An 18150-nucleotide genomic window follows, 5' to 3' on the forward strand; every position below is an offset into this window, starting at 1 on the left:
GCAGGGGGTGAGAGAGAGAGAGAAAGAGAGAGAGAGAGAGTGGGGGAGGGAGGAGAGAGGGTAGGGGGATCCGATGCTAGCTTTTCCCATCACTTGGGATGAGTACTCTTCCTAGTTGCAAGATATTTTAAAAAGTCATGGACAAGTTATGACAAAACTTGGTGGATGAGTTGGGTAGGTGACATAAACAAGCCAATTGGATTTTGTTTCAGGTCCAGATCTGGCCTATCAGTGATATAAAAAAACATAAAGTGTTCACCTGGCGGAGGTATGCTCTCTACAGAATGCCCTTTTAGTTTCTCCTTGCAACCTCCTTTCCTTTATCTCCCTACACCCCCTTCTATCCTCTTTTCTTTCTCATATCCTCTCCCTTTCTTGAATCTTTATCTTCGTGTTGAAACACCCTGTCCCACCTCCCCCATTCCCAACTTTATCTCCCGTGCATGTACTAAATGGACGCTTCTTTAAACAAACTATAAAACGACGAAAATGTGTTTATATGTACTTTCATCAACGTGTCCCAACCGCATTTCATGCTTAGCCCTTCATTTGTCCTTGAGCCAACCGGCCATATTTTGAAGTGAATGCTCCGGCGGGGGGAGTAATTCTCATTATGATTTTCCATTAGACCAATGTCTCAAGTGTCAGAAAAGGTGTGATGGACATCTGAGAACGGTAGCTTAGTGCCCGGATGGACGCCATCTTTGAAACCACCCAGCTCGAAAATGCCCATTTGGTGGGGTACATTGTTGCACGTGTATCTGGACTTCTATACTAGCTATCGATGTGCGGTTGACGACTAAATATACGTCCGATGTGTACCGTCTAAATAAAAAATAATATGAAGCATTTTGTTTTAGATTAATTATTATAAAAATCAATTATCGAAAAAAAATCATATATTTTTCAATATTTTATTATTAGACTTGTACTTTTTTTAGTGAAACAACACTGGTATGATTTTCCAAATTATGCATTGTGCTACACCGTTTATCTGTCTATAAAAATAACTCAAAAACTAAAACATATCATCCACCACGAGTTTACACAAAAAATATATGAAAAGGCATGCACTTTCCACAAACCGAAACTATGTCAGTTGGAATTTCCCGCCGATAATCAACCCACAGAACCCAGTGCCGAAAGTGACGTCAGTCTATTCTATATCTATATTCTATATTCTATATCTCAGTCTGAGATTTGTTGCGGTGACCTGATTAATTTCTGAGGGGGGGGGGGGGGGGGGTGGGTGGCTTAAGAACTAAAAGTGAACATGTTAGATGGCGCCACATACAACTCTATTATAGAGTTGTATTGTGGCGCCATCTAACATGTTCACTGACTTGGATGAGTATGTCTATGTAAGCTGGCGAGCTTTTCGGATATCGGAGTAATCTAACGTCAGTCTTTTTGTTCTTTCAGCTGAGATGGCCGGTGTCGAGGCGAAACAGGCGAAGATTGAACCTGAGTCCGGAACGTGCATCCTGTGCAGCAAGAAGTCGCCACTCTCTGAACTAAGCAAGGCAGCGGGCAACAGTTCTTGGAAGACATTGTGTGACGCAGCCGCAGTTAGAAACTTTTATCCAATTCTAAAGCTAGTCCAAGAAGGCGCAGTTGAACTTCCTAATATTCCAATATTATACCATAGGGCTTGTAGATCAGACTTCACTCACAAAAACCACCTAGCTACTTTGACCAATGCAGCTAGAAGTTCTTCAGTTGATACTGGCGATGCGGTGCGACGGCGATCATCACGGGAAGAGACAGGATCAACTTCAACGGTCTACGATGATAAATGCATTTTTTGCCAGCGTGCTTCAAAATTCATAAAAGGCAGTCGTACCCGTGAAACAGTTGTCTTGGCTGTTGAACTTCGAGCAGATAAGACAATAAGAGATGCTGCGACAGCTCGCAATGATGAGAGAGTTTTGGCATTGACTACACGAGATATGGTTGCAGCTGAGGCTCACTACCACTTCTCCTGCTATAGAAACTACACACGGCCCCAAAAACCTCAAGTAGAAACTGACATTGAAGATAATATCGAGAAAAAAGAAATGATACGATGTATATTCAATTTCATTCGCACTGACTTGTTCTTGAACCCGAGGATTGTTCCAATAGTTGATGTTGCAACAGATATCCTGTCTTCAGATACATTTTCAGTTGATGTTCGTGACTCCATCAAGAAGAATCTGCAGCGCACATTACAAAGAGAGTTTGGAGAATCGCTCATCTTCTTCAATGTGAAACACCGTGTATACTTGATGCCCGATAATCTGACAAAGCGAGAGATTGCTGCAGAGTGCGTAAACCTGAAAGCAGAAGTGAAAGCATTTGAACGAACGGACGGTGAAAGTAACATTGTGCGTGCAGCTACTTCACTGCGACACCAGATCAAAGATGCTCATTACAATGAACGTTGGCCGCCTCAGCCAGCAGAACTCACTTCAGATTACGTGAAGATACCAGATTCGCTTCGTGTATTTCTGCATACTTTGATTTGCGGGAGTGGGGGTAGCTCTGCGCGTGCCGACACACTGGTATGGTCGATGGCTCAAGATATCATCAATGCTGTACACCGGGGTACCATCAGAACATCGAAGCATGTCCTACTTCCGTGGGTCATGAAAACGCTCACCGGTAATACAGAGGTCATCAGAATATTGAATCGACTCGGGCACGGATGTTCGTACACAGTTCTGGAAGAAATCGAGACAGCGCTATGCATAGACAAATTAGCAAGTGTGGAGAAAGATACAGTACCACTTCCGTCACATGTGCACCCTTCGGTCCCGACTGTATTAGCATTCGATAACATCGATAGGCTAGAGGAATCGCTGAGTGGTGGCGGAACATCGCATCGCGTCAACGGTATCATCGTCCAACCGAAGTCGCAGTCGTGTTTGCCGCCCCAACCTCCATCGGCAGTATCCAAAGCAGATAAGAAGCGATCTATCCCGTCATCCAGCGATTTAGTTCCAATATACAGCGGTGGGAAACGAGAGGGCCCACCTGCAATCAAGCCTGCAGATCTTTCTGACACTCTTGCAGGCGCAACATCCCTTGCGCAGCGCCGAAATCACGTATGGATTATGACTCGCATGCTGGAACCATGCGACCAGACAATCAGTTCGTGGACTGGTTTCAACATCATGACTAGAGATCGTGTTCAGGTGACGGAAGATGTAGTTGGCTACCTGCCGACTATAAACGCGCCTGCCACAGATATGGCAACAGTGCAAGAAATCCTCAGAGAAGCTCTGAACATCATGTCATCACTTCAGCTTGAGCGTATACCAGTGGTGCTAGACCAGGCACTATTTGCTAAGGCGACCGAAATAGCATGGAAAGATGTCGATCGATATGGAAGAATCGTGCTCATGATGGGGAACTTCCATACCATCTGTAACTTCATGTCGAGCATTGGGAAAATGTTTGGAGATGCAGGCCTTCGGGATGTAGCTGTTGAGTCAGGAGTAATCGCTGAAGGTTCCATCAACAGGGTTCTGGAAGGCAAGCAATACAACCGTGCTGTGCGACTCCACAAGTTGATGTACGAGGCACTAATGCGCATCATTTGGAAGGGCTTCCAGGTGTGGATAGAAAGCAATCATCCTGACAAGGAACCCCAGATTCGAAGCACTGACCTCAAAATTCGCAGCATCAAGGAGGATGTTTGCCACGAGACTCTCGCTGCTGCTCTCGATGATGATTCATGTGTACAGAGCTTTGACATGTTCGCGAAATACCTACATTTTCTGCGAACCAAACATGGAGACCTGGCTCGCTTCTGGATGATGTATATTGATATGGTAGAGACCCTGCTGGGGTTGATTCGTGCGGATAGAGAAGGCGACTGGATGCTTCACTTGGCTTGTGTCAGAAGAGTGATCCCTTGGTGTTTCGCAATGAACAAGGTGAACTATGCTAGATATCTACCAGTGTACTATGCACAGATGACGCAACTCCACGAAACATGCCCCGAGTTGTACAGGCATTTCAATCAAGGCTACTTCTCCGTACAGCTTAGACCAGGGAATCCATTTGCCAGAATCGCTGTTGAACAGACAACAGAAGAAACAGTAAACAAAGATACGCAAACAGCTGGAGGAACACGAGGTTTTAGTCTTCGACAAGGGGCTGTGTCACGATACTATCTAACTGCAGAAAATCGGGCTACTGCACTGAGGCAACTACGAGAAACTATCCTTGTGAATGGCAGCGACACATCTCACGCCAAGCACCCTGACTTGTCTACTTCTCGCATCAAACGTGATGAGTCTGGCGTCACAGCTATCTGTGATCTACTGGAAAATGACTGGACCAATCCATTCGCCGATGATCCGTCATGTCTTCTCAGTATATCTACCGGAGCGGCTGCGAGGGAGGACGTTTCTAATGACCTACTCAACACCCTGCAAAAGGGGGAAGCGGCGTATCAAAGCTTCCAGAAACGTCTTGAAGAGGGAACAGGCTTTCATGACACATTGAACAAGCTAAACTTGAAGACCTTTGGTAAGATCAAGCAGAAAGTTGTGAAGGGCACAAACAAGGAGATCGTCCTGAGAGCTGACAGACAACTGTTTGCCACCATGATACTCATCGCCAAGACAAGGAACCTCGACATGCAACTTGTCCTTTGTCACCCACTAGGGCCGTTACCATGGTCTTTGGCAAACGTTGATGGGTCAATGAAAAAAACGAACAAAGCTGCACTTGCGAAACACATGGAAGGTCTTGTGGAACCAGCCGAGAACGTTGACAATACAATACAAGCGAAGTGCAACAATAATTGATGCGATGGCTCTCATACAAAAGATGCATGGCGAGAACGACACGTTCGAAGAACTATCTGACCGCATCCTTGCTGCAGCGCTTCACGCTGGTCAAGGCAGTGAGCGCATCGATGTTGTCTTTGACACATACACAGAAGAATCCATCAAAGCAGCTGAGCGTGTGAACCGCGGTTCAAATGAAGGCATCAGTTTCAGCGAGATCAGACCCGCACACAAAATCATGAACTGGCGGCGTCTCCTTGCTTGCAGCCAGACAAAGGAGAAACTGGTTGTGTTTCTGGCGGAGTCGTGGAAACATGAAACAAATCGCGAAAAGCTAGGCAACAGAACACTGTATGTCACCTGTGGTGAAAAATGTCTGGTACTGACCCGCGATAGGTGGAAGTTGGTGCAAGCACTCGAATGTAGCCACGAGGAAGCAGACACGCGTATGTTTCTCCACGCAAAGCACGCCGCTACCCACTACAAGACGATCATCTTAGTGGCAGATGACACCGACGTTCTGATCATCAGTCTTCATCTCAGCAGAACCATCGATAGTCAGCTCTTCATCAGAGGAGGAACAAAGGTTCGAGTCAGAATGATCGACGTTGGAAAGTTGGCTGCGGTATTGGGGTCTGGAGTTTGCAGTGCATTGCCAGGGCTTCATGCATGGAGCGGGTGTGACACTGTGAGTGCTCTGGCTAGCCAAGGAAAGATAAAGGCTTTGAAGCTTGTGCAAGCGAATGAGCTGTATCTTCAAGCATTCACAGATCTGGGATCTTCGTGGAATGTACCAACAGACGTCTTCAATAGCATTCAGGCCTTCACGTGTCAGCTGTACGCCAAGAACACGAAGATCGTCGGTGTTAATTCGCTCCGTTATCACATGTTCTGTGCAAAGAAGGGCCAGATCGAATCTGGACAATTGCCGCCTTGTGAAGACTCCTTGATGCAGCATACGCTTAGGGCCAACTATCAGGCGGCTATCTGGCGACGCAGCCTTGAAAACCTACCAGACGTCCCAACACCATCAGCAGGACATGGTTGGGAACTCGATGATGGCGGTTCGCTCACAATCCGATGGGTGGCGGGTCTACCAGCTCCAGATGTCGTCTTGAATCTCATCTCATGCACATGCAGAAGGACGTGTCGACCGTCAGAGTGCTCCTGCATACTGAATGGGTTGAAGTGCACTGTTGTGTGTAAGCTGCAGGGATGCTCCAACATGGTGCAGGATGATGCTATCGTGGCTCAGGATGCCAATGACTCTGATGGCGACTCTGATGATTAACTTTGTGTGCACTGTATATTGTATAGCATATGTTGTTCTCTATTATAATGCAGGCCAAATTGCCTGAAAATCTTTATAGACAGATAAACGGTTTAGCAAAATGTATAATTTGGAAGATCATACCGGTGTTATCTATCTATAATTCCAGCAATCTCTGTGTGTCTGTCTGTGTGTCTGTGTGTCTGTGTGTCTGTGTGTCTGTGTGTTTGTCTGTGACCGCTGTTTCTCGACAACCACGGGTCCGATATACTTGAAACTTGCCAGGTATATTGCTGGGGACCCGAGGATGTGCCTTTTCAAGGTTTGTAATTAATCGGACAAGTACCTACCGAGCTATGTCCAAAAAACGCTTCAACCAATCAGAGAGCAGCGAGCTATCACGTGTGCCGAACCGTTAATGCAATGCAAGCGTTAATGCGTTAATGCAAGGCTTTTCTTTTTTTCCCTCTTCTCTTTCTACTTTTCCTTGCGATTAAATTGCAAACAGCCAAAATACGTTGGCGCTAATTGAATAATTGGCCATTAACACTAAAATAATCGTAACTGCGATATGCCAACTTCCGGACAGTGCAGCCTTCCATGTTGTTGTTGTTTGCAGCAGCTGTTTGCAGCAAGGCAAGGCTTTTCTTTTTTTCCCTCTTCTCTTTCTACTTTTCCTTGCGATTAAATTGCAAAAAGCCAAAATACGTTGGCGCTAATTGAATAATTGGGCATTATGTTTTACAACTAATAAAAACGAATTTGCGATTCATTCGCTTTCCTGCGCGTTTGTGTACGCGATGGCGATTTCTTTACCAAACTCCGGAAGCCGTTCGCTTTGGACCGAACCATTGCATGTAAATAGAGGGGGGGGATTGTCACCACTCGCAAGCCGTTCGCTTTGGACCAAACCATTTCATGTAAATAGGGGGGGGGATATAATTTTAGATATATATATAGTACGGGCATGCCCTAGTCTATCTATAATTCCAGTAATCTCTGTCTGTCTGTCTGTACGTTTGTCTGTGACCGCTGTTTCTCGACAACCACGGGTCCGATATACTTTTAACTTGCCAGGTATATTGCTGGGGACCCGAGGATGTGCCTTTTCAAGGTTTCATATTAATCGGACAATTACTTACCGAGCTATGTCCAAAAAACGATTCAACCAATCAGAGAGCAGCGAACGATCGCGTGTGCCGAACGTGGCGGGCACACTCTGCCTCGGATGGCACATTTGAGAGCGTATTCATTTATTTCACGTTTGCAAACTATGTTGGCGTTAAACTATGTTTTACAACTAATAAAAACGAATTTGCGATTCATTCGCTTTCCTGCGCGTTTGTGCACGCGATGGCGATTTCTTTACCAAACTCCGGAAGCCGTTCGCTTTGGACCAAACCATTGCATGTAAATAGAGGGGGGGGATATAATTTTAGATATAGATATAGTACGGGCATGCCCTAGTTTGACTAAAACATGACATGTTCAATGATACCTCCGCTTGCTTATTAGGAATATACATCGTATGGTGTTAAAATCAGCTCCATACGTCTTTCCAAACTCTAGTAATGAATAATTAATATAATTGGCGGCCATTTTGAAATCCAAGATGGCCACCAAAGTGCAGATTTCCTATGTAACAATTTCCGCCTGCTTATTAGATATCGTATGGTGTTAAAATCCTCTCCGTACGACATTCCTAACTTGCGTTATCGTCAGAATAGATAATGCCAGCGGCGGCCTAAGTCATTTTATGCCTCTTTACATTTATTTGTTGTAAACTCGTGGTGGATGATATGTTTTAGTTTTTGAGTTATTTTTATAGACAGATAAACGGTGTAGCACAATGCATAATTTGGAAAATCATACCAGTGTTGTTTCACTAAAAAAAGTACAAGTCTAATAATAAAATATTGAAAAATATATGATTTTTTTTCGATAATTGATTTTTATAATAATTAATCTAAAACAAAATGCTTCATATTATTTTTTATTTAGACGGTACACATCGGACGTATATTTAGTCGTCAACCGCACATCGATAGCTAGTATAGAAGTCCAGATACACGTGCAACAATGTACCCCACCAAATGGGCATTTTCGAGCTGGGTGGTTTCAAAGATGGCGTCCATCCGGGCACTAAGCTACCGTTCTCAGATGTGCATCACACCTTTTCTGACACTTGAGACATTGGTCTAATGGAAAATCATAATGAGAATTACTCCCCCCGCCGGAGCATTACTTTTGGTCTGGCTCAAGGACTATAAGACTGTAATCCCATCAAAGTGACATGCTAATGTAGTGTATGTAGATCGAGGCAACTTTCTCGATGCGTATTGGTCTACCCTCTGAGTGGTGTGCGCGGTCTATGCTCCGAGTGGTGTGCACGGTCTAAGCACCGAGTGATGTGCACGGTCAACGCTCCGAGTGATGTGCATGGTCTACTGTTACAGTCGTGGGGTGGATTGTTTCATGATGGTACACTCGTGGGGCTGGGCTTGCAATGATGAGAAGCCGTCATCGTTAGGGTGTAACTTATGTGAAATGCCGGGCCGGCTGTGAAACCAGATTAGCTCTTTTCTTTCTTCCTTCCCTTTCGACTTTATTTTTATTATTTTGTTAAAAAAAACAAACATCTTCCTTATCGACCTTCTCCCTCCCACCGGAGCTCTACACAATTGAATAGAGAAAGACCCTCTGGGAAAAAAGAAAGAAGAGGAGAGGAGAGGAAGAAGAGTGCGTCGAGATGGTGGAGGAAGGCAAAAAACGAATGCAGGACGCGCGGTCGAACTTTGACGAGAAACTCGGCCTGTGTGAGCTTTTTGAGGATTTGATTAATCAATCCGAGGGATTCCTGTAGGAGGCACAGTCGGTGCCAGAGAGATTGGGGTGCAGGAGGTTTTTCTGGGTGCACATGGGATCGTGAGGAAAAGTGGGAGAGGGAGCAGAAGCGTTTGCTCCTCGTCACGTAGCGTTTGAGCCAACCGGAGGCAATGTGCGGCTTCATGGTTTTTCAGAAACTGCTCTGGGAAAGTCGTTCATGGAGTTTGAGGACACCCACTGAGAAAGAGAAGCGTGGAGGTGAGGCGCCATCCTCAGGACACGTGTCTGGGGCAAGGCAGCCAGAACACCACCTGAAACAGGCCTGAATTTCCCTCCTCCTCTCCTGGTTTTATTAGTCCCCTACCGGTGTACACCGGAGGGGACTATAGGTTTGCACGCCGTCCCTCCGTCTGTCAGTCCGTCAGTCCGTCAGTCCGTCAGTCCATCAGTCCGTCAGTCCGTCAGTCCGTCAGTCCGTCAGTCCGTCACGCAAAGAACAGTTTTCCGGACGTTTTTTCTAAACGCTTAATGCTAATGATTTCAATCTTGACACATGGTTTCCTCATGATAAGTTACAGATCAAGTTCGAACTTCACGACGTTTCGATCATTTTTGACAAAGTTATGGCACTTTGAACTTTGGGAATTCTGATAATTCTGATGATCCTTAACTCGGTGCCATTTTAAGTTTTAATTTCCTTAAAAAAAGATTTTCTCTGCAATAATTGGACCGATTGAGATCAAATTTTCACCATAGGACGGACTCGGTCTGTAGAATATTTTAATGGTAATTATGACATCATGTCACGTGATTCGGTCGCCATATTGTTTTTCGTGAAAACACGAAAACTCCTTTTTCTTTGCAAAGGCTGAACAGATCGAGGCCAAACTTTGCAGGCAGAATCGCATACCCATGACGAACAAAAAAGTCAATGGGCATTACATCATGCCTCACATGGTTTCAGAGTTATGACGTTTTTAAGCATGAACCTTTAAAACCGAGCTCCTCCCTCATTTTTGATCCAATCGAGGAGAAACTTCACAGATCTGTTCAGCATGTCAGTCTACTAAAATGTCCTTTTGGAATTTGCGATAGGGTACGTGGTTTGGCAGATATTGTTAATTAAACGGAAAAAAAATAAAAAATGGATATCTCTTGTTTATTCTCGAGTTCTCCTCTTGCCGCACCGTGCGCCCTCAGCCTCATCTCGCAAATGTCAAAAGCGCGACACAGTGCGCGCTTTCAGGAGGGGCGGAGCCAAGCCGAGCAACATATATATACACATCGATCATTGATCGTGAACCGGAAAATATAATAAATTACTGATATTTAGCGACTCGAAAGGTTCTTTATCAACAACTTATGTTCTCGTGCTTCTGCTGACCTGTCTGCAAGGTGTATAAATCGAAGTCCCGAGTGTGAATCACAGGTGAGCGCGTCCTGAGGTAATTAGCGATTAGGAATGATTCAGAACCTGTGGGTAATATAACCCTTGGTAATTTCCCTAACAGTTTTCCGAACGACAGACTGCCGGTAGGGGACATGTATTGCAGTGCAATACTCAGAATGCTTGTTTTACCCATTATTTGCTTTATATTGTGGCGAATATTCCTATGTTATTTTGCTTCCCTCTCCCTTTCCTTTGGGATTAGCTAGGGATACCAGGTGGGTCGTTTAACTGTCTTGTTTGTATTGTCTTGGCACCTGTGTGTCCTTCTTTAATTACTTGATCTTTGCCGCTGCATATCAGTGGGATTTCTTTTCCTTATAATAATAATGCATTTATTTTATATAGCGCTTTTCAGGAAGCCCAAAGACGCTTATGATCTATATATTCCTTGGTGATATACCCTGTGTTTTTTACTTCATCTTGAGTAAAGGATTTGCATTTATTCCACTGTTTTGAATATGCATTGCATTTCTGGATTGGCATACTGTGTGTTGAAGAGTGGGGGGTGCAAAATTGCGTCAGCATTTGGTTGGTAACTTCGCTCGGTCACTTCTGACTGCTCATATGGCGCGACCCGCCCGCAGGGAACATATTGGCCTCCCGAGCACATCGATTAGGATCTCCGGGGCAATAGACAGAACCCCGAGCCCTTCACGCAGGGGCCAGGTCGTAACTCTATGCTCCGAGTGGCGTGCACCGTCTACGCTCCGAGTGGCGTGCACCGTCTGCGCTCCGAGTGGCGTGCACCGTCTGCGCTCCGAGTGGCGTGCACCGTCTGCGCTCCGAGTGGCGTGCACCGTCCGCGCTCCGAGTGGCGTGCACCGTCCGCGCTCCGAGTGGCGTGCACCGTCCGCGCTCCGAGTGGCGTGCACCGTCCGCGCTCCGAGTGGCGTGCACCGTCCGCGCTCCGAGTGGCGTGCACCGTCCGCTCTCCGAGTGGCGTGCACCGTCCGCGCTCCGAGTGGCGTGCACCGTCCGCGCTCCGAGTGGCGTGCACCGTCCGCGCTCCGAGTGGCGTGCACCGTCCGCTCTCCGAGTGGCGTGCACCGTCCGCGCTCCGAGTGGCGTGCACCGTCCGCGCTCCGAGTGGCGTGCACCGTCCGCGCTCCGAGTGGCGTGCACCGTCCGCGCTCCGAGTGGCGAGCACCGTCCGCGATCCGAGTGGCGTGCACCGTCCGCGCCCAGAGTGGCGTGCACCGTCCGCGCTCCGAGTGGCGTGCACCGTCCGCGCTCCGAGTGGCGTGCACCGTCCGCGCTCCGAGTGGCGTGCACCGTCCGCGCTCCGAGTGGCGTGCACCGTCCGCGCTCCGAGTGGCGTGCACCGTCCGCGCTCCGAGTGGCGTGCACCGTCCGCGCTCCGAGTGGCGTGCACCGTCCGCGCTCCGAGTGGCGTGCACCGTCCGCGCTCCGAGTGGCGTGCACCGTCCGCGCTCCGAGTGGCGTGCACCGTCCGCGCTCCGAGTGGCGTGCACCGTCCGCGCTCCGAGTGGCGTGCACCGTCTAGGCTCCGAGTGGCGTGCACCGTCCCGGCTCCGAGTGGCGTGCACCGTCCGCGCTCCGAGTGGCGTGCACGGTCGGCGCTCCGAGTGGCGTGCACCGTCCGCGCTCCGAGTGGCGTGCACCGTCCGCGCTCCGAGTGGCGTGCACCGTCCGCGCTCCGAGTGGCGTGCACCGTCCGCGCTCCGAGTGGCGTGCACCGTCCGCGCTCCGAGTGGCGTGCACCGTCCGCGCTCCGAGTGGCGTGCACCGTCCGCGCTCCGAGTGGCGTGCACCGTCCGCGCTCCGAGTGGCGTGCACCGTCCGCGCTCCGAGTGGCGTGCACCGTCCGCGCTCCGAGTGGCGTGCACCGTCCGCGCTCCGAGTGGCGTGCACCGTCCGCGCTCCGAGTGGCGTGCACCGTCCGCGCTCCGAGTGGCGTGCACCGTCCGCGCTCCGAGTGGCGTGCACCGTCCGCGCTCCGAGTGGCGTGCACCGTCCGCGCTCCGAGTGGCGTGCACCATCCAGGCTCCGAGTGGCGTGCACCGTCCCGGCTCCGAGTGGCGTGCACCGTCCGCGCTCCGAGTGGCGTGCACGGTCGGCGCTCCGAGTGGCGTGCACGTTCTGCGCTCCGAGTGGCGTGCAAGGTCTACGCTCCGAGTGGTGTGCACGGTCTATGCTCCGAGTGGTGTGCACGGTCTACGCTCCGAGTGGTGTGCACGGTCTACGCTCCGAGTGGTGTGCATGGTCTACGCTCCCAGTGGTGTGCACGGTCTACGCTCCCAGTAGTTTGCACGGTCTACGCTCCCAGTGGTGTGCACGGTCTACGCTCCCAGTAGTGTGCACGGTCTACGCTCCCAGTAGTGTGCACGGTCTATGCTCCCAGTAGTGTGCACGGTCTACGCTCCCAGTGGTGTGCACGGTCTACGCTCCCAGTGGTGTGCATGGTCTACGCTCCCAGTAATGTGCACGGTCTACGCTCCCAGTAGTTTGCACGGTCTACGCTCCCAGTGGCGTGCACCGTCCCGGCTCCGAGTGGCGTGCACCGTCCGCGCTCCGAGTGGCGTGCACGGTCGGCGCTCCGAGTGGCGTGCACGTTCTGCGCTCCGAGTGGCGTGCAAGGTCTACGCTCCGAGTGGTGTGCACGGTCTATGCTCCGAGTGGTGTGCACGGTCTACGCTCCGAGTGGTGTGCGCGGTCTACGCTCTGAGTGGTGTGCATGGTCTACGCTCCGAGTGGTGTGCACGGTCTACGCTCCCAGTGGTGTGCACGGTCTACGCTCCCAGTGGTGTGCATGGTCTACGCTCCCAGTAATGTGCACGGTCTACGCTCCCAGTAGTTTGCACGGTCTACGCTCCCAGTGGTGTGCATGGTCTATGCTCCGAGTGGTGTGCACGGTCTACGCTCCGAGTGGTGTGCCCGGTCTACGCTCCCAGTAGTGTGCACGGTCTACGCGCCCAGTGATGTGCACGGTCTACGCTCCCAGTAGTGTGCATGGTCTACGCTCCCAGTAGTGTGCATTGTCTCTCTTCAGGTCTTGGCTTATAGAATGCTTCTTGCGGCTTTTCTGCGTCATTCAGCATTGGAGTAATGACATTGAAGCATATAAAAGTAGTAAATCGTGTGACCTGCACCAATAAAGAAAAAAAATAAACAAATAAACAAACAAACATGCCCGAGCTCGTGCGTTTCGTCATCTCACATTTAACTTTGGGCCAGTTGCCCGCGATTACTTCTGCCTGAAACCATCCCCCGGGCACCACCCTTAACTCGCAGTCGCCCCATCCATCTGCCTCCCGCGCGCCGCTCCGCACGCATGATGCCATCTGCCCAATGTGGAGACGCGCGCGCCGGTCGTGCCGATACCCTCGCGTCATGCAATTAGGGGTCGCGAGGGGACGAGGGAGAACGAAAAAAAAACATTACATCGAGCGTGGTGTGAAAAGGGAGGGGTGCCAGTTCACAGGGGACAGGGTACGACATGCTGGTGGATCTATAAATGGGGATTTGAGCAGAGATGTTGGAGCATTGATGGAAGGGGAACAAGTACAAACGATGCGGCTTCGACTGACAGAGCTGGTAAGAGGCCGTGAATATGAGCGATGTTAGAGAGTGCATGCGGATTATACAAATTACGTGAAAACTATAAGCAAATGATGAACAGGGGCTGAAATTAAAACGAAACAAACAAATGATGAACAGGGGCTGAAATTAAAACGAAACAAACAAATGATGAACAGGGGCTGAAATTAAAACGAAACAAACAAACAAATGATGAACTCGGGATCAAATTAAAACGAAGCAAACAAATGATGAACCCGGGCTCAAATTAAAACGAAGCAAACAAATGATGAACCTGGGCTCAAATTAAAACGAAGCAAACAAATGATGAACTCGGGATCAAATTAAAACGAAGCAAACAAATGATGAACTCGGGATCAAATTAAAACGAAGCAAACAAATGATGAACCCGGGCTCAAATTAAAACGAAGCAAACAAATAACTGTACGTAATCTGAAGTGTTAACACAAGTAAGTACACCAACTGCATGTATTATAAAGTGTGAACACAAGTAAGTGCACCAACTGTCTGTGTATTATAAAGTGTGAACACAAGTAAGTGCACCAACTGTCTATGTAATATAAAGTGTGAACACAAGGAAGTACACTAACTGTTGATGTAATATTAAGTGTGAACACAAGGAAGTACACTAACTGTCGATATAATATTAAGTGTGAACACAAGGAAGTACACTAATTGTCTATGTATTATAAAGTGTGTACACAAGTAAGTACACCAACTGTCGATGTAATATGAAGTGTGAACACAAGGAAGTACACCAACTGTCTATGTAATATAAAGTGTGAACACAAGTAGGTACACTAACTGTCTATCTATGATTCTATGTAATATAAAGTGTAAACACATGTAAGTACACTAACTGTCGATGTAATATTGTCACGCGATCTCTTAAGGTTAATACCAGGGCTCGCGGATGACCCAAATGGCTTTAATGGAGGTGATGATCGAATATGGATTCCGCTATAAAAGCACGGGAGGAAGAATGAAGGGGAAGAAGCGCAAGCGCGTACCTGGAGGAAATGAACTCAAAACGAACACAAGAGTTTGAAGGGAAGAGAAAATAATACAAGGATTTATTTGAAATAAAGGTCGGGACAGGGAAACGCAATGATAAATAAATGTCCTAAATCGGGATCCCGCACACCTCACTTCCGAAACGAGACAAAGCAATGAATTAATAAAATAACTGTCCGTCGTGGATTTGTGTAAGATGTGGTGCGTGCTTATCTGTCTGTAATCTGTGTCCGTCGTCCAACGCGGCTCCTTCAGTCCGCCTCGCTCGCGCGCTCCGCCAGGCCCCGAGCGACCCACCCCACTCCAGGCTCTTCGTCGACCGCACACGAGGTCCCGCCCGCTCACAGCACCGAGAGCACCGCGAAGGACCGAGTACCGCTCCAAGCTCCGAGCACCGAAAGCACCGAGCACCGCTCCATGCACCACAAAGATGACGAGCAAACGACCACCAGTCAAGAACGCAGGGAGGAGCACGAATAAACCCAGGCAAAAAGAGTGCGAAGCACGACGGGTCCAGCGTAGAGGCAAAAAGAAGGCGAATGGCGATCTCCAACACGAAAGGGTCCAGCGCGAAGGCAAAAACAGAGAGCGAGCTTCAAGCACGAGAGGAGCGAGTACGAATAACCCCAGGAAAGCACAGAGAGGGAAATGGAAGAGAGCCAAAATGCCGGTGAGCCAGCAGTTTTATCACTTGCCCTGTGATGTCAATCTCGCGCGTTCCCAATCAGAGCCTCGATTCTTTGTGGTCTTCCGAACCTTCTCGTGCCTTCCAGCGCCCCTTCCTCCAATGAAAAACCTCCTTCTAAGTCGTGGTTTGGCGCCTTCCGCGCTGATTGGCTGAAGGTCCGCGCCTTCCGCACCAACCAATTACACGTTCCCTGGGCGTGGTCATAGCTTGTCACGGTGTTCGTCGCCCATGGTGGCGTTGTACGCGGCCGCTGCCTGCTTGTCTTTCTGGTCAGTCATTGTAAGGGGAGGGAATATAATTATTGTTGTGCACTAATATAAGGACCTATCTAAGTGTTTAAATGAGTGCGTTGCCATAATGGACACTGGGTTGGCGACAGAGTGGACGACGAACGAGGGAACTTTATCCATAATCCTTGCACTATTTAGCACGCCCCGCCCCCTCGTGGCGGGGACACCAAGACAGCTTATACCGACAAACCAGGCTCAACACAGAACTTATCACATATAGATTCCCTATCACGACAGTCGAGTGACCAAACTATACAGATCTATCTGGCTCTGGATATTCCTCTACCCAAATTCGTAACAATATTAAGTGTGAACACAAGGAAGTACACAAACTGTCTATGTATTATAAAGTGTGAACACAAGTAGGTACACTAACTGTCGATGTAATATAAAGTGTGGACACAAGTAAGTACACGAACTGTCTATGTAATATAAAGTGTGAACACAAGTAAGTACACTAACTGTCGATGTAATATAAAGTGTGAACACAAGTAAGTACACCAACTGTCTATGAAATATAAAGTGTGAACACAAGTACACGAACTGTGCATGTAATATAAAGTGTGGACACAAGTAAGTACACGAACTGTCTATGTAATATAAAGTGTGAACACAAGTAAGTACACTAACTGTCGATGTAATATAAAGTGTGAACACAAGGAAGTACACTAACTGTCTATGTAATATAAAGAGTGAACACAAGTAAGTACACGAACTGTGCATGTAATATAAAGTGTGGACACAAGTAAGTACACGAACTGTCTATGTAATATAAAGTGTGAACACAAGTAAGTACACTAACTGTCGATGTAATATAAAGTGTGAACACAAGGAAGTACACTAACTGTCTATGTAATATAAAGAGTGAACACAAGTAAGTACACTAACTGTCGATGTAATATAAAGTGTGAACACAAGGAAGTACACGAACTGTCGATGTAATATAAAGTGTGAACACAAGTAAGTACACTAACTGTCGATGTAATATAAAGTGTGAACACAGGTAAGTACACTAACTGTCTATGTAATATAAAGTGTGAACACAAGTAAGTACACTAACTGTCTATGTAAAATACAGTGTGAACACAAGTAAGTACACTAACTGTCGATGTAATATAAAGTGTGAACACAAGTAAGTACACTAACTGTCGATGTAATATAAAGTGTGGACACAAGCAAGTACACTAACTGTCGATGTAATATAAAGAGTGAACACAAGTAAGTACACTAACTGTCTATGTAAAATACAGTGTGAACACAAGTAAGTACACTAACTGTCGATGTAATATAAAGTGTGAACACAAGTAAGCACACTAACTGTCTATGTAATATAAATTCTGAACACAAGTAAGTACACCAACTGTCTATGTAATATAAAGTGTGAACACAAGTAAGTACACCAACTGTCTATGTAATATAAAGTGTGAACACAAGTAAGTACACTAACTGTCTATGTAATATAAAGTGTGAACACGAGTAAGTACTAACTGTCTATGTAATATAAAGAGTGAACACAAGTAAGGACACTAACTGTCGATGCAATATGAAGTGTGAATACAAGTAAGTACACGAATGGTCTATGTAATATAAAGAGTGAACACAAGTAAGTACACGAACTGTCGATACAATATAAAGAATGAACACAAGTAAGTACACGAACTGTCTTTGTAATATAAAGTGTGAACACAAGTAAGTACACTAACTGTCTATGTAATATAAATTGTGAACACAAGTAAGTACACCAACTGTCTATGCAATATAAAGTGTGAACACAAGTAAGTACACTAACTGTCTATGTAATATAAAGAGTGAACACAAGTAATTACACTAACTGTCTATGTAATATAAAGTGTGAACACAAGTAAGTACACTAACTGTCGATGTAATATAAAGAGTGAACACAAGTAATTAAACTAACTGTCTATGTAATATAAAGTGTGAACACAAGTAAGTACACTAACTGTCGATGTAATATAAAGAGTGAACACAAGTAATTACACTAACTGTCTATGTAATATAAAGAGTGAACACAAGTAAGTACACGAACTGTCCATATAATATAAAGAGTGAACACAAGTAAGTACACGAACTGTCTCTCTAATATAAAGTGTGAATACAAGTAAGTACACTAATGGTCTATGTAATATAAAGAGTGAACACAAGTAAGTACACTAACTGTCGATGTAATATAAAGTGTGAACACAAGTAATTACACTAACTGTCTATGTAATATAAAGTGTGAACACAAGTAAGTACACTAACTGTCGATGTAA

General features: G+C 47.1%; 1 protein-coding gene across 1 annotated transcript in view; it reads left to right on the forward strand.

Annotated features, from left to right (window-relative positions):
* The first annotated feature begins 13831 nt into the window (after positions 1 to 13831).
* Positions 13832 to 18150, forward strand: part of LOC137423816 (uncharacterized) — a 107007-nt gene continuing 102688 nt past the window's right edge. Inside the window, exon 1 of the mRNA XM_068111341.2 lies at positions 13832 to 13882. Within this exon, the coding sequence (XP_067967442.2) occupies positions 13835 to 13882 (48 nt within the window). The 5' untranslated portion in view covers positions 13832 to 13834. The remainder of the gene's footprint in view (positions 13883 to 18150) is intronic.

Source organism: Myxine glutinosa, chromosome 3 (genome assembly GCF_964187855.1).
Source record: "Myxine glutinosa chromosome 3, kmMyxGlut1.1, whole genome shotgun sequence".
NCBI lineage: Eukaryota > Metazoa > Chordata > Myxini > Myxiniformes > Myxinidae > Myxine > Myxine glutinosa.